Genomic DNA, 27,225 nt, shown 5'->3' on the forward strand with positions numbered 1-27,225 from the left:
CTGCAGATAAGTTTAAGGCATGCACATGCACAACTCTTTTTATGGTCATAGTCAATAGGTTCCCCTTAAGCTTGCCATAGCTTGGACATGAAGGCACACAATAAAGTCCAATACAAACAAGGTCCTCAATCTACTAGAGGGCAGCAGAATTGATTCATGAATTGTAATGTGTCCTGCAGTATACTTAGTAAAGAAGATTGTAATGGGCCACCCCCACCGCACATCAGGAAGCATATAAGTTAAGTAGTGCAGATCTAAACTCCATGTTAACAATCGTGCCAGTGGAATGCTCATTACAATAGAGAGAGAAACAGCTTCATCAGTAAGAGAAAGATTGCTCTATATTTAAAGTGCATTAAAACAATTTGCATTTAAATAGAAGCGTTCTGATATTTTCAAAGAAAAGGCTGTTTTAAATGTGGTCTAAAGTACCATGTAAATATTGTGCTAGAATAATGCATTGGAACAGTGAGGTCTTGCGGCTGATAAAAATGTTCCAGACATGTTTTAAAATAGAGATGGAGAATTATACTTTGGTCATCTTCTGCTATAAATACTACATCTTTTACATAAATCTGAGTACTAATCACCAAACTTACTCATCATAGGCAATCCCTCGTGGCTGAGTATATTATCTTCCAAGGGTAGAGTCTTGTCAATGGATCCGTAAGTGACTACAGAGAACTATTCTGGATCCTCATTATCTTTCGCAATGAGGACATACATTTTCAGATGAGTGGTGGCCCCAACAAGGGCAGACTTCCTCTTGTCACATTCTCCCTTTCGTGCTCTATTGGTGCCTCTTCAAAATGCACAGCACTGTTGTTAACAGCTGACCTCCAGTTGCAAGGCTCAAGGGCCAGGGCTTCCCGGATCTTAGTGTTTATTCTGAACAATGTAACCTGAACAATTTACTATTCCCTTGCATCTTTGTCTTCTTAACCTCCTTTTTTGGCAATCTGAGCCCTCTTCTCTTCATTCTTTATTTCTGATTAAAAATGCATTACTGTACCCATCCACCTGTCCTCTGGTATGTAGCATAAAGCAGAATGCACTGTTACAAGTAGAGTTCAAAGTAAAGTTTGTTTTCTTTCTTTCTTCTCTACCAATGTTACTTTAGTATTGCACATAAAAATATGTATGTATATATTTATTCATCCTCTTTTTCTGCCCTTAATATGTCATCCCAAAAACATGGGATGCCTGGAAAGGCATTATTGGATGATAATTATTAACAGTAAAGCCCAGGCTACCTGATTCTCATTTTATTGACATCCTGTGTGAAATGTGGGGAGAGCTTACTTTCAAAGCAAGATTGATCAGAAGAACTTGGTTGTGTCCCATTCTTAGACACTATCAAAATGATGAGTGAAGTGCATGTGTAAGGAGGACATGCATATCTCAAGGATGGAGTGACTCTCTGTATATTCTGTATTGAGAGACAACCCCCCCCCCCCCCCCCATTAAAGGTCCCTGGGTGAAGGCCAAAGCAGTATCAGAGATGAAAAAGAGTGTTCTAGGACATTGATTTATGTTTATGCACATGAATAAAAAGTAACAAATAAAATAAAAAGACTGCTATTATTTGCTTCTTGTAGCAGTACATAAAGTAACATTATAAAAGCAGTAACGATGTACATTAGGTGATCAACCTATCTATCAACTAACTTGCTTTAATATATAGGCTTATTGTCTAATCAAAGCTTTACTTACAAACCTTGTGCTGCAAGCTGACTGATGATGGCACTTCAGGTGTCTTGAGAATGTTTGATGTATGTCAGAAGCTGCTGCTGACATAGCTTGCTCCATAAAGCAACCATTAACGGAGATTAACTTACATTGGGTTCTGGGGTAGCAGCTTCTTCGTGTTCCTTTTACTTTGGAGTAATCCATTCCATATCCATGGAAATCTGCAGAACTGGAAAGAAATCCACTGAATTTAAAGTGAATGAGATATGTAATCTTGTAGATTCATAGTTTGCCTGTCATTTGTTTCACCATGTGGGTGATACAGAATATATATGTGTGCTCTGAGAATTCTTTGGAAACATTCCTGTTGTCTCTCAGATGAAGTTCCATTATCTTGACAGAATATACTTTTCTTTGGTATCTATACATTGCCTTTGCTTATCAACTTTCTCCAGTAATAATAATTTTTCCAGTTCCCATTTCCTTTCCCTGTTTCTATTTCTTTCTAGTGCTGATAGGTTCCTCCTTCTATGCTCTGTCTTTACTCTCATCTTATCATCATGTCTTGATGAGTCTTAATCTTTTCACTCAGATGCCAATTTTGTCTTTGTTCTGGAGACAGACATTCCTCTCCACATCTGCCCATTTCTTTCCTGCCTAACTTATTTCATTCCCTAACTCAGCGTTTGTCAACCTGGAGGTTGGGACCGCTGGGCAGGTCATGAGGAGGTGTCAGAGGGGTCACCAAAGACCATCAGAAAACACATTCACATTTAGGCATATTGAGTATTCATGCCATGTTTGGTCCAGATCCATCATTGTTTGAGCTCTCTGGATGTAGGTGAACTACAATTCCAAAACTCAAGGTCAATAACCACCAAACCCTTCCAGTATTTTCTGTTGGTCATGGGAGTTTTGTGTGCCAAGTTTGGTTCAATTCCATCATTGGTGGAGTTCAGAATGGTCTTTGATTGTATGTGAACTATAAATCCCAGGAACTACAACTCCTAAATTACAAAATCATTAACACACACACACACCCCAACCTTACCGGTGTTCAAATTTGGACATATTGGGTATTTGTGCCACAGTTGGTCCAGTAAATGAAAATACATCCTGCACATCAGATATTTACATTACGATTCATAACAGTAGCAAAATTACAGTCACCACAACATGAGGAACTGTATCAAGGGGTCGCGGGCATTAGAAAGGTTGGGAACCACTGTCCTAACTGTCCCAGCTGCTCCAAGCCTCATCAATGCCCCAGTTTGAAACAGGGTTTTTTTGGGGGGGTGGGGAAGGGGGTTGCTTTCATTGCTTTAGTTTTACCATTTCAAACAAAGCAAACTGCTGGATGCTATTGTGCTCTTCTCTTAGAACAGATTTGTAATTTAGTTTCTGACCCCAACTTTGTTTGTTTGAACTGTTCTCAAACCTCAAGGTATGTACAAGTGTATGGTCAAAAAGTCATACAAAATACTAGAAAAACAATAAGACCTAGGAGTATAAAACCATAGAAGGACAGAATCATTGTAAATTGAAATATCGTGCCATGCAGCTAAAATGTTAGGGCAGCAATTTGGTTTTGAGCGGATGTCAAAAAGGTTAAAGTGTCAGTAGCAGTCACACTTCCCAGGAGAGCACAATCTCTAGTCCAACCTCCACAAAACTGAAGGCTATCTTCCTTGCCACATAATGTGAAATAATCTCTCTGGCAGTCTTAAAACATGAACAGGCTATCAGAGAGAGTATGTCCTAAAGCTGCTTGTGGTGTGTCTTCCCCATGATTTGGGTTCAGGGATGAAAGGGCAGACAATGAAGTTCTATTAGAAATGGTACAGTGTGATTCCACCGCCGTACTGGTTATGATCTTCGAAAAACATGTTTCAAGGCACTCAGTTGATGGATATTTTAGTGGTATAAAAACCCTAAACATTTCAGCTTCTATTTCTCAAAGCCTTCAAAGGCTATAGAAATTATTTAAAGACAACACATAAATATGTATTAAATATTTGAAAGGGTATCATATTGAGGAGGGGGCAAGCTTGTTTTCTCCTGCTCTAGGAAATAGGACACAATGGACCAATGGATTAGGATTGCAGGAACTTCCTAGTAATAAGAGCTGTTTGACAGTGGAATTTACTGCCTTGAAGTGAAGTTTTCTTCTCAGGAGGTTAACAGATGGGTGACTATTTGTTGGGAATGCCATGATCATGTTTTCCTGCATAGCTCTTGTGGTCTAATAATAATAATAATAATAATAATAATAATTTTATTTTTATATCCCACCCCATCTCCTCGAAGGGACTCGGAGCAGCTCACAACAGGGACAAGCCCGAAACAACAACACAACATATTTGACAAAAACTTAAAACATTCCAACGATACACAAAATAAAATAATGGACAATACATTAAAATCCAAGCAGATAAAATCAGAGTAATTAAAAGCAAACCAGTGGGGACAGGTTTCATAAAGTGCTGTATCATGGAAATAAGTAACAGTGATAAAGTGTCTTACGCTTTTAAAACAGAAAGAAGTATTCTAATGACAGCTGTATTGGATCTATTCATTCAAACGCGCTCTGGAACAACTATGTTTTTAATTCCTGGCGGAAAATGGGCAGGGAAGGAGCTAACCTGATCTCCTTAGGGAGAGAGTTCCAGAGCCGGGGGGCCACTGCCGAGAAGGCCCTCTCCCTCGTCCCCACCAGCCGCATTTGAGACAGAGGCGGAAGCAAGAGGAGCTCCTCCCCGGATGATCTTAGAGTTCGTGTTGGTTTGTAGGAGAGGAGGCGATCACGGAGATAGGCAGGTCCTGAACCGTTTAAGGCTTTATAGGTAATAACCTGCATCTTGAATTGGGCCCGGAAACTTATCGGTAGCCAGTGGAGCTGTTTAAACAAAGGAGTTGACCGTTCTCTGTAACTAGCTCCTGTTATTAATCTGGCTGCTGATCTCTGAACCAACTGAAGTTTTTGAACCGTCTTCAAGGGCAGCCCCAAGTAGACTGCATTGCAGTAATCCAACCTGGAGATGACTAAGGCATGGACCACCATGGCCAAGTCAGACTTCATGAGGTACGGTCGCAGCTGGCGCACAAGCTTTAACTGTGTGAAGGCCCTCCCTCTATTCCATTTCTGTGATTCTGTGATTATAACTATACATTATATAACACTATATGAAAGTATCTTAATCAGCACACCACAGTGACCTTGTTTAGAATCTAAATTCAGATATTTTGGGGAGGGGGGGAGGTCTGCTTCAGCCAGCCAGTCAAATTCATTTTAGGCCTACCATAAGTGAGAAATTATTTTGTAAGGGGTGATTTGGGCGTCCCCCAGACATTTATACATTACCCGAGTTCGCCAAGCCGCTATGAGACCATTCAAGAGCCCAAAATAGTTGAGGACAAAACACCTTTATTAGGTAGCTACCGACAGACAGGGCAACACGGGCTGTTGCTGATCCAAACTGTCTGTCCAGAGCTAATCAGCCCCGGACAATATATACCCTACTTGTTTACTACATTTCTAGTTCCCCTTTCTGAACTTCTAGTTCCCCATTCTGAACTGGGCTTTACTGGAAAAACCACAAACACTTCCTGAGTTGTAAACAACTTCGGGATATTGCCCAATCATGAACTGTAGAATATTTCAACAGGTGCAGCAAAAAGTACATGTATTGCATACATTGCATAAATTTCTCAGAATCAACTGATTATTGCTAAACATAGAACATCTGCTATCTGTCGCAAGACAGCCAGTTGCAAACTTTTATCTTTAATTCAGAGGGGAGACTGGTCTTCTAAGTTCCAATCAGACAGGCATTCCAAAATGGAGTCACTTTGGTTCAGTGACCCCTTCATTCCCCCGTTTTTTCATGTAACCAAGAAAGACAATTTCTTGGTTGCACAGGTATCCAATTATAGTGGGGTGGTTCCCTTTTCCAGGGTGTTCAGCTGTATGTAACATGTTGAACTTTTCTGTGCTGAGTGAAAGTAGCAGTGATCAGTCTCGCCATTATTTTATCTTTAAGCATGACATGATACATGGCAAAAAGAAACAAAGCAAGAATCATGATTTGTAACATGACAAATAATATTTTGCTGAGGTCCCTCAGCCACCCAATCCACAAGGTAATCAGCGAACCTGTTTTAAATCTTTCTCCCTCAGTTAGATATCAGGATCATAGCCACGTTTTTCATCATAAGCTCTTTTAGGCCTGTTTCACCGGTCTGTTGCCCAATGCCTGCAGGGGCTGCTCTCGCGGGTGTATCTCAATAATGGTGGGGACTAGGGTACCAATGGTGCAAGTACCAACCCACAGTGGGGGTAAGATTTTTACCTCCCCACTTCCCACATATCCAGAAATACCCCGGAGGCAATCCTCCCATGGCATGGTTGTCAAGCAAAATGCCGGGCCTTGGCCTACCAGGAATTTGATATTCCATTGGGAAGTTTCCTCGTGTCCGGACCAGATCTTGCCGTGGTGGAGGCTTGCCTCCCGCCGCAGGTGGCTGAGTTGCTGCACGAGGCAGCTCCGACCCGGGCGTAACCACATACATCTTAGGGGGCGTATTTGTTTTCCCATTACGTGCCGGACGAGAGGGTGGTTTCTTGTCATCACCCTCTGGCGAGGAAGCTTGCCTTCTCAGTCTTTGTGGTTGTGGCTGTTCAACTCTATGGTGTATGTTGTCATAGTATACAGGGAGAGAGAGATTACAATGGGGGTAATCTCCTACCTCTATGAGGGTGGCTTGGGGAGAGTTCTTATGATCAATTCCTGAGATCCCATCTTTGGATCTTGCCAAACAAGCTGATGCAGTTGGTGCAGAATCATCATGGGCCAACATAAATTGAGCCGAATCAGTCAACCCCTCTTGGTCAGCATATGTCCAAGGGGTGAACAATTTCCATCCAGATACATCCAGCAGTGGCCCTGCTTTCATGACCCAACCCTCATATTGGGAGTGAGGGCTATGGGCACAAATCCAGCAGTCTTTAACCTCTGCTTCTTTACTATATCTTTAATTAGTTGTTGGAACGTGTTTCTGTCCCAACCCATATGTGCCCGCACCAACGGCATCATGATCAATATTAAAAAGCATAATTGTGTCCTCATTTTCACACTTGTGTTTGTCCTCAATATTACAGCACAGAGCACAAAAACAGAATACAATACAACCCACGAATCCCCACACCCAAAACCCAGTGTCCATTCGGTCTTTTGGGACACTCTCGGAAGTGTACCCTCCTTCCTTCTTCAAGGCGGTTCTAGGTAACCTGACCTCTGGGGCTAGCTCTAGGTAGCTTCGGGCCCCTCCTCTTCAGGGCAGCTCTTGGTAGCTTGACCCTTAGGGTGTGTGAATTTGAGTGGATTGTCCTTATGCAGGTTTACCTTCCAGATGTCAGGGTCTTTGGTGGTGTAGTCCTTTTTTGGTACCCCCGGCTTCACATCTCTTAACTTCACAGTAGTAAGAGCTATTTGGACCACCTCCAGTGGTCGAACACCTCTGGTGGTCCCTTCCACCTTGGGCCGAGGGTATCACACTTCCAATCTTTCAGCCAACCCTGGTCTCCTGGTAAGAAAAACATGTAGCGCAGTAACCGGGAAAGGGATAACGCAGCATTCAGTACATTTATACAGTTTGTTTAACACCATATCCAAAATTTGGACTTCTTTTATCAATCCTTGTTTTCTCAATTCATGTATGTCTCCTTGCAGAGATCTAATTTTTCAGAGGGGGTCTTCCATACAACAACTCATAAGATGACAAACCCCCACTTTCATACATGTTGGTTAACAACCTGTCCAAAGATTGGACTTTTTTCCAGAGCCCTGTTCATTCTTTTACCCGAAGATTAGGGTCAATTACAATGCAATTTCCAAGCGGTGCCTCCCACCTGGGCTAGGCACCCAAGGACCTGGTGAACAAAGACCGCGGGCCTCTGCCACCTGGTGACCAAATGACTGAGCCATTGTCACCCCAATGTGTAGAGCATCCCGTGCCCAGGGATTGCATCCCTTGACAAGGCACGCCTGACCTCTACAACTCTTTCAGCGGTGGTTGGAATCCACCCTGAATACTCCAGACCCTTGGCATCTTCGGCGAAATCAACTACCAAGGACTCAAAAGATTTAAAGGGTGTTGTTTACAAATTTCACATCCTGGGGCAGCAGCTCCGGCCAAGGCCTGCAAGCCATCCACCCAGAGCTGCCCCTCCAAGAGTGAAGCTATTCCAATTGCACCTAAATGGGTTTATCTACGAATTTCTTTGATAATTTCCATCCCAAAGCTTTTGGGACATAAATTTTCTCATTGGGTAAGATAAAAACCTTACCCTTCCATTTTTCCCCTTCTGCTAGGGCCCACTCCTTCTCTTGTGCGGAGTAAGTCATGGACTCTACTACGGGCGTAACATCCAATTGTAAAATTGCTTCTTCTGATGTGCTTTCATCTGCTGCTTTCCTAGCTTGTTGGTCTGCCAGGCGATTCCCGTGTTACCTGATCCTCACCATACTGATGTCCTTTGCAATGCATGACTGCTATCTCTTTTGGCTCCCATACTGCATTTAAAAGTTGCAAAATTTCTGTTGCATTTTTGATCTGCTGTCCTGCAGAGGTCAGCAGTCCCCTTTCCTTATAAATGGCACCGTGGGCATGCAAAGTGGTGAAGGCATATTTCGAGTCAGTATAAATATTAACTCTTTTTCCTTTAGCCAATTGGAGGGCCCCAGTCAGAGCAATCAGCTCGGCCCGTTGTGTAGAAGTCCCCGGAGGCAACCCCTTTGCCTCTAGGGTTTCCTCATTGCTATTCACCACTGCATACCCCGCTTTCTCCCATTTCTGTTCATTTTATATAGATATTCCTGGAAACTCAAATTCATCATCTTCTCTCAGAAAAACCAGCCCATGCTTCATCCAATGCAGGATCAACCAATCCAATTGCAACCGGACCCCTACTGGGCTGGTTAACAGCTCCACGGTTCTGTCTCCTTCCTTTCCAACTTCCACTTCCATTTTGCACTTTCCTATTCTGTCCTCCTCCAAGATCCACCTTACAATCCGCCGCCCAGTGCCTTTGCTTGTGGCACCGTGCGCATTTATTCTTTCCAAGCTCATGCCCTAACACAGCGGCTATAACCTTGGCCCTACGAGACACCGCTGCCTCTTCCCGTTTGGCTTGCACGGCCTCCCGGGACAAATAAACCTGATTTGCTATTTCCATTATCCTCTCCAAAGTCAAATGAGTCAATCTAGCATCCTTTTGTAACCTTCTCCGTATATCCGGCCAACATTGGCTGGCAAAAACACTCTTCAGCACTATCCTTCCTTCAGCTCGATCACTAGGATCATCCATATCATAAGGAGAAAACTCCTCAAATGCTTCCCTGAGCCTTTCTAGAAATGCTACTGGACTTTCATTCTGCTCCTGCTCCATCTGGTAGATCTTTCTCAAATTTGGAACTCTTGGAGTCCCTTTTTCCAGGGTACAAACATTCAGGTTCTGATACAGCCTCAATGAGTTTCTACCATTTACTATACTCAGATCCCCTTGAGGGTCTACTCTCACTGGGAACACTTTCTCTTGGTATACATCCACAACATCCAAACTTCCAAACAGTGCACTGAGCACAAACACAAACCAAATACAGCATCCAAACCACCAAACACAAATCCAAACCAAACACAGCATCCAAACCTCCAAACAAGGCACCATTTCTGCCTCGGCTGTGTACTCCTTCAATTGCTCAAAGTTATTCAACATACATCGGAGGGGGGTCATTGGCCCTCCTGTCCCTTTCGATTCTTTCCCACCCATTGGGGTACGCGGATTTGACCCTGGCCCGCACAGCCGGAAGATCAACGGTCTTCCTCCGCTTTCCCACTGGACGTGAAAGATTATTTTCCTAGTGGAGTATGTCCCCAGACCGTGGTCGGACCATCCTTGCACGTCTTGCTACTAGGGCCTGCCTCCGGACCTGGTCGGATTCCCCTTGCAGGTCTTTCCCAGAGCTCTCTTCCCTTTGGGGTTCTCTTGGTTCCCAAGGGATTCCTACGGGACCCAGAACTGCTTCTACAATTTAAAACTCTCCCTCCCCGCAATGCTAAACAACAAGCGGTTTTAAGAGGTATACTTGCCTAATTCTCGTTCCGTCCCGCGGCGGCCGGCCGACTTTCCCAACGGTGGTTGTCTCACAACTTCTGTTTTGGAGGAGAGCACGCCTTTCCTTCGCTCGGGTGCCGCGAAGGGAACCACCGGTCTTTACCTCTATTGAGAGGCCGTGCGCACGTCTCGGCGCGGACCGTACGCAGCACCCCGGAAGGGGGAAGCGGACACGCCTTGCTCCCAAGAGCAGCTCCGAGTGGGCTACAACGGAACCTTGGCAACTAAAAAACACTACAAAGCCCAAAATTTCATCACTACAAAGCCCATAATTTCATCCCGGACGAGCCCCCAGAAATGTAAGGGGTGATTTGGGCGTCCCCCAGACATTTATACATTACCCGAGTTCGCCAAGCCGCTATGAGACCATTCAAGAGCCCAAAATAGTTGAGGACAAAACACCTTTATTAGGTAGCTACCGACAGACAGGGCAACACGGGCTGTTGCTGATCCAAACTGTCTGTCCAGAGCTAATCAGCCCCGGACAATATATACCCTACTTGTTTACTACATTTCTAGTTCCCCTTTCTGAACTTCTAGTTCCCCATTCTGAACTGGGCTTTACTGGAAAAACCACAAACACTTCCTGAGTTGTAAACAACTTCGGGATATTGCCCAATCATGAACTGTAGAATATTTCAACAGGTGCAGCAAAAAGTACATGTATTGCATACATTGCATAAATTTCTCAGAATCAACTGATTATTGCTAAACATAGAACATCTGCTATCTGTCGCAAGACAGCCAGTTGCAAACTTTTATCTTTAATTCAGAGGGGAGACTGGTCTTCTAAGTTCCAATCAGACAGGCATTCCAAAATGGAGTCACTTTGGTTCAGTGACCCCTTCAATTTGAAGGCACACAACAACAACCAACAATAAAACTACAATCCCATTACATACACTATTTGGTGCTAATCTTAATGGTCACTTACATTGACACTAGTCTACTTCTCAGAAAGTTAAGTGCTAGAGAAGAAATGTAATATTAATATCATAAGACAATGTGTTGTCAAAGGCTTTCATAGCCGGATTCACTGGGTTGCTTGAGTTTTCCAAGCTGCATGGCCATGTTCCGGAAGCATTCTCTCCTGACATTTCACCCACATCTATGGCAGGCACCCTTAGAAGTTGTGAGGTCTGCTGGAAACTAGGCAAGTGGGGTTTATATATCTGTGGAGTGGGAGAAAGAACTCTTGTCTGCTTGAGGCAAGCAGCCAGGCTTTGAAGCTGCAAGGTCATTCAGTGCTAATCCAGGTGGCCAGTTGGAACATTCACAGTTGCCTCAAGCAGACAAGAGTTCTTTCTTCCATCCTGGACCTTCCACAGATATATAAACCACACATCTGAGTATGCCTACTATAGATGTGGGCAAAATGTCAGGAGAGAATGCTTCTGGAACATGGCCATACAGCCAGAAAACTCACAGCAACTCTATCATAGAACAGTTAATTGGGGTAAAGTAGACATTTACTACACTTGGGCACTTAAACCATCACTGCTTTTGACTTCCAAAGCTCATACCTAAAAAAACCCTGAAAACCACATTTTGCCATTTAATGATATAGTTGCAAGCCTCAAATAGTATCTACCTCTGTATTTGCTTCTTAAGGACTTAGGGGAGAAAACAAAAACTGGAGAGCATCTAATGGAATATTTAAAGAAAAACACATCCCTAGATGTTATAAATATGAACTGTTTTACATCCTGAAATGTCTAATTTTTCTTATTAATGACTTAGACTAGAAAGACTGATGTTTCTGTTATGAAGTATGTTCAGATTAGCAGCATCTGTATAGCACTGTGATATACACATGGTTAGAATGTGGACTAAGTGCTTTCACAGCAGAGCTTTACAACTTATCATATTATGTGAAGAACAAAGAAAAATGCTAATGCCCATTGACCCACTTGGATTCCAAAGTTGTCTCTGGGAAGGAGGCACATACCCACTATTACATAATAATAAATAATGATAAAAACTTTATTTATATTCCGCCGTCTCTCCCCAAGGGAACTTGAGGTGGATTACAACAAAAGATGGCAAACATTCAATGCCAGATCCAATACATAGAGATATAAAGCAATCAATTAATCTACATCTAACATAATAGATATTAAACATACATTATAAACAACACTTAACATTCATTTAAAATCATTATTAAAATGTACATAATACAATCAATGGAGCCAGCGAGATCAACAGAGTTCTTTCTACCAACACAGTTCTGATTTTAGGATGCATAGAAGGCTGAAGGGCACTGCTCTGCAGTGGTTCTGGTCCTTTCTCTTGAATCGTAGCCAGAAGGTAGTGTTGGGAGAGTCTTGCTCGACCTCATGGCCATTGGACTGTGTGGTCCTGCAGGGCTCATCACTTTCCCCGATGTTATTTAACATCTACATGAAACTGCTGGGACAGATCATCCAGAGTTTTGGGGTTCGGTATCATCTGTATGCAGATGATGCCTAACTCTACTACTCCTTTCCACCTGATAAAGCCAAGGAAACCATGCTGCACCTGAACCAGTGCCTGGAGGCTGTGATGGAATTGATGAGGGTAAAAAAACTGAAATTCAATACAGATGAGACAGAAGTACTACTGGTCTTAGGATGTAGGATGGATCGGGAATAGGGTTACAACCTGAGTTGAATGGGGTTACACTCCCCCTGAAAGCCCAGGTCTGCAGCTTGGGGGTGATTCTGGATTCCTCCTTAAACCTGGAAGCCCAGGTGACTGAGGTTACCAGGATCGCCTTTGCAAACTTAACAAACAAACAAAACTTTATTTGTATACCGTTCTATCACCCAGGAAGGGACTAAGAGTGGTTTCCAGCATAAACAAAACATTCAATATCAAACTGGTGCGCCAACTGCAACTGTTCCTAGAAAAATCCAACTTGGCCATGGTGGAACATGCTTTGGTTAAATCCTGCCTGGACTACTGTAATGCGCTATACGTGGAGCTGCCTTTGAAAATAGTTCAGAAACTTCAATTTGTTCAAAGATCTGCAGCCAGGCCGCTAATGAGAGCGGATGTGAGAGAACATACTACTCCGCTCCTAACGCAGCTTCATTTGCTGCCAATTAGTTTCTGGGCCCAATTCAAGGTTCTGGTTTTGACCTTAAAAGCCCTTCACGGCATCGGCCCAGACTATTTGTGATAGCTGGTCCCACAATACACGCCAATGAGAACTCTCAGATCTAGTTCCGTGATTCACTCAGATTAAAGATTTCAAGAGATGCGTCCTTTATGGGAGTGGCACCCATCCTTTGGAATGCCCTCCCAGGGAAAATTAAAGCAGTGGCCTCTCTGTTGGAGTTTAGGAGGAGCTTTAAAACCTATCTTTTTAAGGAAATCTTTGACTAAACTCAGGACTTAGAAAATTGAAGAAGAACTTGGAGTGTATGATGTATTTGTGGGTGGTTTGAATGTTTTAATATTTGTACATAATGTACATTTTAGGACGTGTGACAGCAGCTACTAATATTTGGTTTTAAATGTTTTAACTTTTATTATGCATGTTTTTATCTGCTGTAAGCCGCTTTGGGCCCTTAAGTGGGGAAATGCAGGATATAGACTTCTTAAATAATAATAATAATGATAATTAATAATAATAATAGCAAAAGCTCTGGCATACACCAGTATAGGTGGTCCAGATGGTAATTGGTGCACTGGCTGCCATGCCAAAAAATCTCAGCCGGCATTTGGAAAAAAATAAATATTGACAAAATTACGATCTGTCAACTGCAAAAGGCCACCTTACTGGGATCTGCGTGCATAATCCAAAAATACATCACACAGTCCTAAACACTTGAGAAGTGTTTGACTTGTGATTTTGTGATACAAAATCCAGCATATGTATCTTGTTTGCTGTGTTATACTGTGTCTTTGTGTCAACAACAACAACAACAGAAGGAGACCAAGAAGAACTCTGAATTTTATTGAGTTAGGGAAGAAATATGGTTATGTAACATACATAACCTACACCTGGCTTGCAAATGACTATATTTTTGGTACATTGCCTGGACTGAATGAGCAACAACTGAGATATTCTCTGCAGATGTGTTTTATTGATAGTTGCTACCAATGGCTTTCCAAACAGAGTTGAAAAACTGAATGAACAGCTTGTGGAACCTTGCCCAAGGGCTATAGACTCATGAGTTTTGGAGCAGTTGTTTTGTGCTTCCATAATATAAATCTTGACCAAGGTTTCTTGGCCAGAGTCCTGGGAAAAGGACATTCAAGTTCTTTGTTTCTCAAATCAATTGGAAATTGGATTTGAAGCCAAAAAATTACTATGTCATGAAATATTCAAAAGTCTCCTGATGGCTTAAAAGAAATTCTTCTCAGGTTATTGTACTCTTTATTTTCTCCCCCCTCCCTTTCTTGTTTTTCAGTCATGCCAAGCTGACCTTGTGAAAGACAATGGCCACAAATACTTCCTTTCTGTTTTGGCAGATCCCTACATGCCGGTAAGGTCAAATAATCACTCCTATTTACACCCAAAAATATTACATAAATTCTCTTTGCTTTATTTTTAGCTGCTCTTATGATGTAGTGGTACAATTTGTTTTGTACATGGTGAGAGTTTTTTTTTTATCATGTCCATATACCATTTTTCTTGAATCTATTTCACACTTCCAAAACCCTGAAACCCAAAAAAGTATTTGCTGCCAACTGTAACGCACAATAGCAAAAAGTGCACTCCTTGTAAATTGGCCATTACAGTTGCTGCATACTTCAAATTCTTTCTTTAAAAACAAAAATGTTAGAGCACCAAAGCTTCCAGCAGGGGGTGGGGAAAAACCTTGGGGTACATCTATGCTGTAGAATTAATCATGGCTCAATGCTATGACAATTAAATTAGAGATGACATCCCTCAGATAGAAGCTCCGGGTACTCCTGAAGCAGTTTTTCCTTTTGCTTTGACTGAGCACTAAGATTACTGTATTATGTGAATCTAATGTGTACCCTAATTCTGGCAGAGTAATTTAACCAATAAAGGTGAGCTTTAGACTTGAGTAAATACTGTAACATGCATAATGTTTTGTTAAGTAAAATACAGAACAAGCAGATTGAAAATACTTTCCCTTAAAGGCTTGTTACTGGGTGAAAGTGATATATTCATTGCAAAAAAATGTGTCCAAGGATTTGTCTCTTGCAGCAAAACAAAACAACAACAAGCCTCAGATGTTATGTTGTGACATTTTAAAACCTAATCTGTTTTCTCTAAAATAAGTGTTCATGGAGGCAATATGTCACTGGATGTGTTAGAGTGAGAGGGAGATATCAATTTTCTGCCCTTCTTATGAGCTTCCCAGAAGAATCTAGATGCCACTATTAGGAAATAGAGCACTAGATCTAATCCATTATGGGTCTTCTTATGTTCTTAAGTTACTTTTTTTTTGTTTACAAAAACATAGGTAAAGGTTTTCCCCTGACATTAAGTCTAGATGGGAGGTTGATGCTCATCTCCATTTCTAAGCCAAAGAGCCGGCGTTGTCCATAGACACCTCCAAGGTCATGTGGCCAGCATGACTACATGGAATGCCATTACCTTCCCGCCAGAGCAGAACCTATTGATCTACTTACATTTGCATGTTTTTGAACTGCTAGGTTGGCAGAAGCTGGGGCTAACAGCGGGAGCTCACCCTGCTCCCTGGATTCGAACCGCCAACCTTTTGATCAGCAAGTTCAGCAGCTCAGCAGTTTAACCCGCTGTGCCACCGGGGGCTCCTTTCTAGAACATAGTGTACTTGAAAAGCCAAAGAGCAGATTTCAAGGATCTTGCTCAATAGAAGTCTTTAGCTGAGAAGACATTTTTATTTTGCTCTGTGTTTTTATTACTTGAGAATGAGGCCATAGTGGATTTGAATTTACTGCCAGTGGCATGTAAAATACCTGTTCCATTTGAAAAGGGTATTGTACACATTTTTAGAAAATACATAGTTCAGGCTGTCAGGAGAAGTGGCTACCTTAAGGACAATGTCATTTCTTTATTATTCTAGGGCTGTCTACATGAATCAATGTGACACTATATTTCTCTAATTTTTTTCAGTCTTATATTTAAGAGGAAAATATAACAAAGCACAGACCACTTGTGATCCAAAGAGGCCTTGCAAACTGTTTATATCATTCTGTAAATATATTGAATTGAAGCACAGAGTAATAATATTGTTGGCATTGTTGGTATTCAAAAGATACCCAAATTTCTTTTAGAGAAGGATACATTTTTTAAAAAATCTCTTTACTTTATCTGATATATTTCTCTCTGCATGTTATATATTAGCAGAAGTTTTGTTCTCTGACAGTTGACATTTACATTGAAAACAGCACTTAACTCCCTCATACTGGAAGACTTGAATTCACCTTAAAAATGAACGAACAAATTCCCAGTCAAAGGGAGGCCCTATTACTGCATGAAAAGGCTGCATAATTTTCATGGCCAGTTTCTTGTTTTCATCTAACCACATTTTTCTTATATTTGAAGCAGAAAGTTCTCAACATCTCACCTTGTCAGAGAACGTGCATTCCAGAAGCAAGGATGTTATCTGTCTTTTAAAACTTTGCTCTGAAGACTTTTTTATTGTTTTCTTGAAGCTCCCAAAATAAATATATTTCTTGTGTATGTGTTGTTAAGGCTGAACACAGGACAATGACAGCTTTCATCCTGGCAGTGATTGTTAACAACTACAATACAGGGCAGGTGAGTACAAGTGAGGAAGTAGATGGTAGATTCCACATCTGACTTCAATAATTTTGAGTTTTAAAAATCTACATATTACTATCTTAAATTGGTGGATTCTCCTCACACTCTGGAAAATTATTCTTATAGTTAATATTTTGGAAAGCAATTCATTGCACTTTCATGTGCTATACTTTGTTGTAGGAAGCCTGTCTTCAAGGGAACCTTATTGCCATTTGTCTGGAGCAGCTAAATGACCCACATCCTCTTCTACGCCAGTGGGTAGCTATTTGCTTAGGACGTATCTGGCAAAATTTTGACTCTGCCAGGTGGTGTGGAGTGAGAGACAGTGCCCATGAAAAGCTCTACAGCCTTCTGTCTGACCCAATCCCAGAGGTAGGTTCTAGCTGTGGAGTTAATCATCCATTTGGAAGAATGGAACTTGTGCTGAATTTGGACACACAATTTTTTTTTGCAGCTTTGAGCTTTTGAAAGACTTCACCTAACATTATAAAATCTTTGTTAAATCTTAATCAGTAGGGCTGCAACTTGATTAAAAAAATTTCATCTTATTTAATTGTGTTAGTATTAATTGATTAATCTGGCAATTAAATATGTGTATTGCAGAAATGGTATGAGTTAAACAAGACATGCCTCTTATAAGACAATACTCAATAATGCAGTTCCGAGAAGAAATTGTACTATATATCAGTACTAGAACGTTTACTCGGTTTTTGCAAGATTGATGATTATCTCATCTATATTTTGAATGAGCTTAAAGTAGTGCCTACGGTCCTTAAAATCTGCTTCATATCTCATTCTAATTGCCCCACTTTTAGCCATGATGCCTGCTGATGTATTTTATGTTGTTTATTGTACTGCACCTCACAGAAGTTGGCAGGAATGTTTTTGCTAAGAACCTCACAAATATGATCAAGGTGGATTTAAAAAGAGCTGAGGGAGGCAGACAACATTTTCAGAGAGAATACCCCAACTGTCATAGAGAGAACTGGAAAAATAGAAGAACTCAACAAAAAACTCAAGCAGATAGTGGGGATAACCAATGGTCTTAGATGTCTCTACACTAATACACAAAACATGGAGAATAAACAAAGTGAACTCGAACTCTTAATATAACAAAGCAAATATATTATTAGCATCGCAAAAACCTGGTGAGATGAATTTCATGATTGGAATACAGTAATACAGTGATATAACTGTTTCTGAAAAACAGGCCAAACAGGAAAGGAGGACGCAGAGGAGTAGTGTTGTATATCAAGGACATTTATACCTGTGAGTATGTCCATGATGTAAACTCTGAAAGCCAAGCTGAGAGTATCTGGGTAAAAATTAAGGGGAAAAGAAACATCACTAGAGCCAACTTTCGGGCAAAGGTTTTCTAGAAGCAACCTTAATTGCTGAATCATTCAAGTACAGTGGGAAAAGAAGCCTGAGAGGGGACATGATAGTCATCTTTAAATATTTGAAAAGTTGTCACATTGAGGAGGGGGCTGGCTTGTTTTCTGCTGTGCCGTTACAATGTTTTGGATTGACGAATATGTATGTGACAAAAATTATCCTAAGTTGGCAGTCAGAGGCGTGAGGAGCCTGAGAGATGAGGCACTTTTATCTCAAAGGCTCTCTTTCCTCTGAAGCTCTGCTGGTTGTAGAGTAGTTGAGTAGAAGTAGTGACAGAGTTCTTTTTCTTCTCTATGCAGCATGTGTTTAGTTTTCCACCAAAAATAACCACAATTTGCCTGAACAGTTGGATGTATAGATTGACCCCCATACCCGCAGGATCAGAATCCATGGTTTCACCTAGCCACATCCAACAAATTTGTTTTCTCTAAGAATATTTTGGGTCCTCCATGCAATTTTGTGATATGTTTCTGTTGGAAGTTCTCATAGAGTCACCCTGGAGGATCTAGCAAATTTCTGGAGATGACATATTTTCTCACAAGGAATTTTGTAGGTGCTTCGGTTGGGGGGGGGGGGTATTTTTGATCACTTATGGCAGAGCTCATTTCAGTAGGATTTGCTATTATCCACAGTAAATTCAGAAATTCATATATGGGAGTCATATAGCATGTATGAGATGTTTTCTTCATAATAGGGTCCACAGGAGGGATCCACCATCATAGCTCTTCCACCAAAGTTGGGGCATTTTTAACAATATTGGGGGAATATTTCATTGTGTGCCTCTGGAATGCATTCTTGAAACCATAAGGATTGCAGTGTATTCGGTTTGGTCAACTGTGGTCAATTTATTTTGCAGGTTCGCTGTGCTGCAGTCTTTGCCCTTGGTAGCTTTGTAGGCAATTCAGCTGAGCGGACTGATCACTCTACTACAATTGATCACAACGTTGCAATGATGCTGGCTCAGCTCATCAATGATGGAAGTCCCATGGTCCGAAAGGTATAGCAAAGGGATGGGAGGGGTAGGTCCTACTGACTCCATGTTACTCAAAGAACTGTACACCTTGGGTTGTTATTCCTTTTTATGATTGCTTTTCATTGTTCATTTCAGCTCTTCATCACTTAGATAGACTGAAAATGGAGAAAGACCATAGTTCAGTGGCCAATAATGTTTTTTGTTTATAGTATCCATATTTTAGTCTCTCTGCCAGTCAGAGTAAATGTGGCTGAACTAAATGGACCAATGATCAGATGATCTGTTCAGACTGTAGTTTCCTATTTGTTTGGAGGTAATTGCTGCTAGAAATATCGCTAATATTCAGTGTATTTAAATAAGAATAATTTTGCCTTCCATTTCCCCCTTCCTTGCCTCTTCAGTCAGTCACCTCAGCAGTTTCATCAAGCCTCTCTTTTACACCATGATTTACATGGTCAGAGGCTATCCCAACCACTTTGCTTCTTTTGGAGAAGTATGAAAAAATAATATGAATATATTTTGTAGAAGTGGTAGTGCTGATGGTTGTCTGTCCTTAGATTTGCTTTGTTTTCTGCACTTGTCTTGTTATCATGGTGCATGAGCACAGCTAGGTGTGCAATCAGGTTTTCTTACATTTTTGCAGATTTTCTCACATCTTTCTGTAGTCTCTTTACCTATAAGCCAATAGAAAAAATCATAAAATTGATATCACAGCAGTCTTCCCATTCTGTATCTCACATGGCCACTGTTCATCCATTTACCATTGCTTTAATCTCTTGCCTTCAGCACATTTGCAAATAAGAGATTCTAGGGTGTCGGGAGGGAGTTATTAGGTTGCTTGCTTGTTTTGGATTGAATTCTGAATTTTTGGCAGTTGAAGCTGTCTCGGGTGCCATTTCCCCTGTGAAAGAAGCATTTATTATTTACAATAAAATTCCTTTAAACAAGGAAGAACTTGGCATTGCTGTCGCAAGAGAAACGTGTAATGTAAGGGTTACTGCCTAGAGTCCCATTCTAGGATCTTGGGTGGCTGATGTTTTGGCATTCCTGCAAGTCTTACTATCTGGCAGCTCTTCAGGTTCCCGTCCCTCTTTTGAATGTCTCTTACCATCATAGATCACGTTCTCTTTCTATATCCTGGGAGGCTTGTATAAATGTCAGCTTGCACTTGGCTTTGTGTTTTCAGCCTGAAGAATAACATTGTGTTGCTCCGTTCTTGTATTGGAGGAAATAAAATTAAACTCATCACTCAAAGTAGCACTCATCACTCAGAGGACACTTGGCTGCAAAAAATGGTGTGGGGTGGTTGCAGAAGAGAAGCCCTTGAGTTGAAGGCAGGAGCACCACGGATCCCTTTAACATCACCACCTCCTCCCAGGGAACATCTTTCTAAAACACAGAATGCTGCTCCTTGACAATGTTGAACGTCAGGATGCTCCGTTTTGCCCAGCGGGGGCAGGCATGAAGTCTTTATCAGTGTGGCATTTCATTTGCTGTACAGTATGAGAAATCCCTTTGAAACAGAAAAGAGCATTGTATAACAAAATAATGAAAGACCAGGCATTTTTAAAAAGATTATTTTAGGCCTGGCAACATATCCACTGTTGGAAAGTACGCTGCTGAATGCCAAAGAAAAATGATATCTATCAGCAGCAAACTGTCAGGCTTATATAGCACCATTTTCATTTTTGAGGAGTAAAAGGAAATGAGATTAGTTCCCTCCGCTTTTATTGCCAGCACCTAGACCTTCTGCAGAATCTCTCATGGCTTTTGTTATTTTCTCTGAAATCAGGAGTCACCTTCTCTCTTTGTAATGTTGTGCTATTCATCCCCATTTTGATAGTAGAGAAGGGGTGGGAATCACATGGCTTTCCATATGTTGTTAGGCTATGGCTCCCACCATCCTTCATTATTATGTGCTAGCTGGGGCTGCTGAGATTTGCAGTACAAAAATAGATGGAAGCCTGCATGATTTGCATCCTTATAGTATCATGCATTAAAACATGCAAAATTTAAAAAATGAAATATTAGTTACTGGTAACATGAAATATGTAGCAATGCTGTAAGTGGAAGGAAGATGGATATGGAAGTACAAGGGAGAAGCCAGATATTTCTCTTCTGCAAAGGGTTTTCTATAATCTGAAGAAAGGATTGCAATGTTGTTGTTATCATCATCATCATCATCATATTTATGATGGGGACATAAAGTGGCTTGACATAAACTCATTAGTATATAATTTAAAATATAAGGAAATGCAAACATTAAAATAGAATTAAACACATACATCACATACATTCACAGTTAAAAACCATCAAAACAGTTAATAAATTGATCGCCAGTCCCTTGGAAATGTAACATTTTGACTTTCTGTTACAGAGCAGTGGCACACTAATCATTTGATGGTTACAGAGAGACACTGTGGCCAGAACTGCTTGATTTTAGCATATTTATTGCAGGGAAGGTGCCTTTCATTTATTCTAATTCCTATTTGTGTAAATAGGAGATTAGTAGTACAGTCATAGCTATTAATAACGAGCAGTGATATAAGTTGCTTGTTCTTCTCTGTAACTGTGCAATTTTTCTCAATTCTTGCTTTCTTGGCATTTTAATACTATAGTGGCTGGTGTTTTGAGGGTCCAAGTTTCTTCATCAAGAACCAGAAATCTTTCACATAGTGAATTGAGCTCCTTCTAACTATACTAAGCTATCAATTTTCACATTCACCAAATATCAGATTTGAATTCTTCCGCTGAGACAATAATCCTGCAGTTCTTGTGATAAACTGTGGTATTTCTGTTAGGCACATTGGAATCACTATAGAATAGATGAGGTGGCCGAGTTATCTTGTGTAAGATTTTTGCCATTTAATAAGTTTCAAGATGTTGTTGAAGGCTTTCATGGCTGGAATCACTAGGTTGTTGTGAGTTTTCTGGGCTGTATGGCCATGTTCCAGAAACATTCTCTCCTGATGTTTCACCCACATCTATGACAGGCATCCTCAGAGGTTGTGATACCTCACAACCTCTAAGGATGCCTGCCATAGATGTGGGCAAAATGTCATGAGAGAATGCTTCTGGAACATGGCCATACAGCCCAGAAAACTCACAACAACCCAAGATTCAAAATGTTTCAGAGGAGACATATGTGATCAGAATGGAGCTATGGTCCAATTTATGGTTCAGTATTTCCAATAACAAACTATCAGTTTGAAAATACTGCATTGGATAAAAGAGACCGAGGAACCTGGCCAAGAATAAAGGGCCTCTTTGTTGCAGAGGATTTATTTTGGAGACCAATGAACAAACTTTCTTCAGATCCTTACCCTGAAGTGAAGGGAAAATCAATGCTTCACCAAGCTAAGTGTAAAAATGTTCCCTCGTCCCTACTCAAAGTGACAGATTGCTATTAATTTTGTCAGAATACTGGTTTCTTAGGGACTGATTCTTTTACATTTTTATAAAACAAAAAAGATCTTCACAGGACAGAAGTTTTATAATGTGTTTCAGGAAAAAAGAAAACATGTGACGATGAAAGAAACAGGGAAATTCATCTACTATTAATGCCTGAACACTAGTATTCAGAAGGAAATTTTTACTATAGAGAGTGAGCTGAGAAGAAAAGTACATTTCTAACAATCTTGGTCTTTGTTCTGCTAGGCTGAGTTAGGAAATACGCATCTCTGATTTAGAAAGTGGAATGGAGGTTATTGCTTAAATTATATTTTTATACAGACATACAAGATAAATTTGTTTTTGTCTGTTTTGGGGATCAGATATGTATGTATTAAGAGAAAACTAGAATCTTATGGGTCTCATCAAAACATAAATGTTCATCTTAGTTGTAAGTGAACCTTTGAAACCAGTTCCCATAAATACTATTGTCTTCTATTGAGGTTTACATGGAAAATACTGTTGAGCTGTCAATCATATTTTTCTCGGAGAAGACTTTTCAGTAACACCAATTTCTATAAACTCTTCTTTTTGTGGGGAGGTGGAGAACACAGTCATTTTCAAAGTAGTATTTCCCATGTGTATGCGTCCACAGGAATCATTCTTAAACTACTTCTATGGTGATAGATATTATATAGCAATGAGCTGTATTGCTATATTAAGAGATTATTAACTTCTAAGTCAAGGGAACAATACTGCCAGATGGACTCAAAAAATGTCATAATTTTTTAAGCAGTTCTGTCTCCTATCTGGGATATATTTTCAGTTCAGCACTAATAGGTGCTATACAACTTTTGAGATTAATAAATGTGAACAATCAAAAACTATATTTTTGAGAAAGAAGTTCTTTTTGCTCTTCTCCACTTGATCTATGAGCACTATTTCAAACAGTTTAGGACTATCAAATATGTAACCTTTAGTTCAGGTGTGGGCAACAGACCACAAGTGCATCCTCTTTGCACAGACCATTCCTACTGAACTCACTACTATGCATCCAAAAATTTAACACCATGCTACAGGCACACAGTTTCAAAGCACTAACATGCTCACAGAAGGTACATTTTCAACAAAACACAGTCTAGAAGCATGTGATTGATTTTAAAGGGAAATGTGGCCTCCTTTCCCACCAAATTGCAAGAATCAAAGAACCCAGCCTCTGGGGATTATATTTAACCTCCAGACCCATGAAAGTATCTGGCCCTGGTTTAGATGGACAGGACTAATGTTAGGTGAGCTATGCACTGCAAAAGTTGCTTTAGCAGTCAAGAGAATTACAGCATTTCAGCAAATACTGCTTGAATTTGAACTTTTGATGGCAGATACTCTATTTTCTTCTCTCTGGGATATTTCTAGTCTTTGCTTTTAAAGTCATAAGAGTACTTTGTCGTCAACGATTTGACAGTCACTGTGTTAGCGGCCTGTTTTTCCTTCTTTGCCTCTCCGCAGGAGTTGGTGGTTGCATTGAGTCACCTTGTAGTCCAGTATGAAAGCAATTTCTGCACTGTTGCCTTGCAGTTTATGGAAGAAGAAAAGAATTACACACTGCCTTCACCTGCTGCTCCAGGTACTGCTATACTTCTTGTGTGGAGGAAGAAAGCTAATTCTAAGAAAGAGCAGAATTTATTAGCTTGACTGCAACACCAAATTATGGTTTAGTCTTACATGAACAAGACCCACACTTCCTCCTTCCCAGGTGTGCCATGAGTTCTTTCCTAATTTGCTGTTTGGCATGAACTAACATTTGCTTTTGCGGCAGAATCAGTACACTGTGTTTCTTACTTGCTCTCCAAAGCAGAACTGAAAGCCAGAATCAAATCCTGTTTTCCAATCTTGATTTGGAAAGCGAGGACAAATCTGCTTCTGTTTCTCATAAATAGGAAGCCAAAGAGGGCATAGAAGCATGCGAGGTGAGAACAGGTGAGCACATGGGCCCACGGCTCACTGTTGTAATAACAAACCATGCTTTGATGTAGCACATGAACTTTGACCTGTTTTATAATATGTACACAGATGTCTCCTGTGTTAAATTCTGGAGCAACCAATATTTTAATACTGATCTAATCAAGAATTCCTTTTCCCGTTCTCTTTCTACCCTGTTCTCAGAAAATACTGTACATGTAGTACTATGCAGAGAGGGTCTGCAATCCCCAAAGGCTAGTTCTGTGTGGGGTTCAAATGAAGATTTGGATTCCTTTCTATTCCATTTTTGTTTTTTCTTCTTTAGGAATTTTCTTCATTTGAGACATTAAAAAACCCAGACAAATTGTTGCTACCCTTTTATTTCATGAAAATGTCATCTTAAATATTAAATATTCCAGATAATCTCTAGAGACACTGGAACCTCTATTGTCAGATCATTTAGATGAAAGCACAGTTGTCTCCTGCTATAAGTAATTTAATAGCTGCTTTGTCTGAAAAAGTGTATTTCATTAAAATATGAAAACCTACTCTTCTATCCCCTTGCCTCATGTAGCTGATGCAGAAAATATCCCAAATGGTTTACATGTCACGTTTATTTATTTTGGAAAAGCCCAAGATGCTGTGTAAATGAAATGTATAGAAACCCTCTTCCCTCTGTAATGTAAGCGACTATCTCTGATGGAGAACATAAACACCATTGTATAACATAAATGCTTCTTGGATGTATCTTAAGGTGGAAATGAGAAATAAATCAAACTATTGAGATTACAAGCACTCATATAAACTAAAGAATTGGCTAGGGAAAATTCCTTAAACTTCTGTTAACCTTTTGTTACAGAGACAGTGTCTATCCTTGTACCTCACCAACACACACTGCCACATTTAATTCAGTAGTATCTTTATGGAGCTGTCTTGTAAGTTTCATTCATCAGCAATTAATGCATTCTTATGCTTTTTTGAATGAGCAGATCTCAGTTTTAGCTACTTCTTGCAATATGTCTTCTCTATTAAAGTTGCTTTTAATTAAATTTAAGGTCACTAATTTACAGGAGAGGTAAAAACAGGTGTTATATGAAAGCAGGTGTCATTGAAAGCTAGGTCAAAATAATGCTATTAGAACACAGAAAGGGTTCTCCTGTTATTACTCAAGAAGATGATGAAGAAGGAAATGAACCTGACAGCAATTCTTCAGTATTCCAGAGAGTGGTTATGGCTGTTATTTGCTTGTGACAATTACAGTAGAGTCTCACTTATCCAACATTCGCTTATCCAACATTCTGGATTATCCAACACATTTTTGTAGTCAATGTTTTCAATACATTGTGATATTTTGGTGCTAAATTCGTAAATACAGTAATTACTACGTAGTATTACTGCATATTGAACTACTTTTTCTGTCAAATTTGTTGTATAACATGATGTTTTGGTGCTTAATTTCTAAAATCATAACCTAATTTGATGTTTAATAGGCTTCTCCTTAATCTCTCCTTATTATCCAACATATTCGCTTATCCAACATTCTGCCAGCCCGTTTATGTTGGATAAGTGAGACTCTACTGTACTTGTTTGAAATTCTTTCCCTTCCTCATCACAGTGGAACTGTTTTCTTATTGTTCTTGTCTGTGTGGATAAACAATAATGTTGCTCCCTAGAGGGTGGAAGCCTGACTCCAGTGAGGGACAGCCCCTGCACACCAAAACTCCGTTCTGTCAGCTCCTATGGGAATATCCGAGCAGTCACCACAGCAAGGAACTTGAATAAGTCTCTGCAGAATCTCAGCTTGAATGAAGAAAGTGAGTTGATTTTTCATAATCTCATTTTAACTTGCATTCTTTCTTTCCCTTCCTCTGCCCTTCTTTCATAGAGCTTAGTCATACAACAAATACCAATCATGAATGAGATATTTCAGGTTCCCAAGACACCATTCGTGAATGGAACAGTATAGGATTGGTTGAAGAGAACCATAAAACAAAATTAATTCATAGAAATAGTCATTCCCACTTTCAACATTCATTACAGCCTCACACCCTAAAAACAGCAAGAAGGGGTAAGGGTATTATCTGGAAGAAGATGTGGAGAGGTTGCTGAAAGTAAAAGGGAGCAATCAACCAATTCCTGACATTCCTAATGTTCAGAACACAAATAAGGAAAATAACGTCAATTTGCCCTTTTGTCAGTGATTCCTGCTTGGATTTCACCCTCTATATCCTACTGCATGCCAGGATGTAGCCTCATAGTAGATTGGAGTGCAATGATGGATGAGAGATCCATAGTATTGGGGCAGGGAACTCAGTACACACTACTACACTAGTTTTCAGCCATTGTGAAGATGCGGCTATGATGTGGTAACTGAACATTTTTCAGTGCTCTGCTTTAGGGGCAGTTCTACGTTAACTACTTCTCCCCCCCCACCCCCAACCATTGTAGAACTGGGATGGAGGCATGACAGTCCAGGAGGGCCAAACGTGGTTCAGTACTGTTTCATGGCCATTCTTACCATCCCCTCCTGTTGTCTTCCTCACAGCTACCAGCAGACACAACCTGGGTCTTGCCAGTCACTCATTGACTGGAGTGATATCGTCCAGAGTGCCAGAGCAAGAAGGAGAGAGTAGAGGAGGCATCACCTCCTCCCCTTCCCCTTCCTTCTCAATCATTTCGTCACTCTAGCCAGTGTGACTCCAGGTGACAAGCGTCTAGCATGACTCGCATTGTGACCTCTGGCCACCATGATGAGGAGAACAGGAGAGTATGGTGAATGCCATCCCATGTCCCCAGGTCACCTGAGCTTGAGGAACACAGGATGGTTGTGTAAACAGTTGTGACCAGTTACATCTTGGAGTGGCTCATGTGTTCACATGGTCCCAAACTCTCATTTTTCTCTAGATATTGGGGGAGAATTCAGAGCAACCCGCA

The 27,225-nt window shown here is 40.6% G+C and overlaps 1 protein-coding gene across 5 annotated transcripts in view; it reads left to right on the forward strand.

Annotated features, from left to right (window-relative positions):
- The window catches only part of rptor (regulatory associated protein of MTOR complex 1), a 460,420-nt gene that overhangs the window by 303,515 nt on the left and 129,680 nt on the right, over positions 1-27,225 (forward strand). For all 5 annotated transcript variants that reach the window (XM_062970816.1, XM_062970817.1, XM_062970818.1 and 2 more), the window contains 6 exons: positions 14,263-14,337; positions 16,506-16,571; positions 16,755-16,946; positions 18,826-18,966; positions 23,839-23,956; positions 25,965-26,105. In XM_062970816.1, coding sequence (XP_062826886.1) covers positions 14,263-14,337; positions 16,506-16,571; positions 16,755-16,946; positions 18,826-18,966; positions 23,839-23,956; positions 25,965-26,105 — 733 coding nt within the window. The remainder of the gene's footprint in view (positions 1-14,262; positions 14,338-16,505; positions 16,572-16,754; positions 16,947-18,825; positions 18,967-23,838; positions 23,957-25,964; positions 26,106-27,225) is intronic.

Source organism: Anolis carolinensis, chromosome 2, assembly GCF_035594765.1.
Source record: "Anolis carolinensis isolate JA03-04 chromosome 2, rAnoCar3.1.pri, whole genome shotgun sequence".
Lineage (NCBI taxonomy): Eukaryota > Metazoa > Chordata > Lepidosauria > Squamata > Dactyloidae > Anolis > Anolis carolinensis.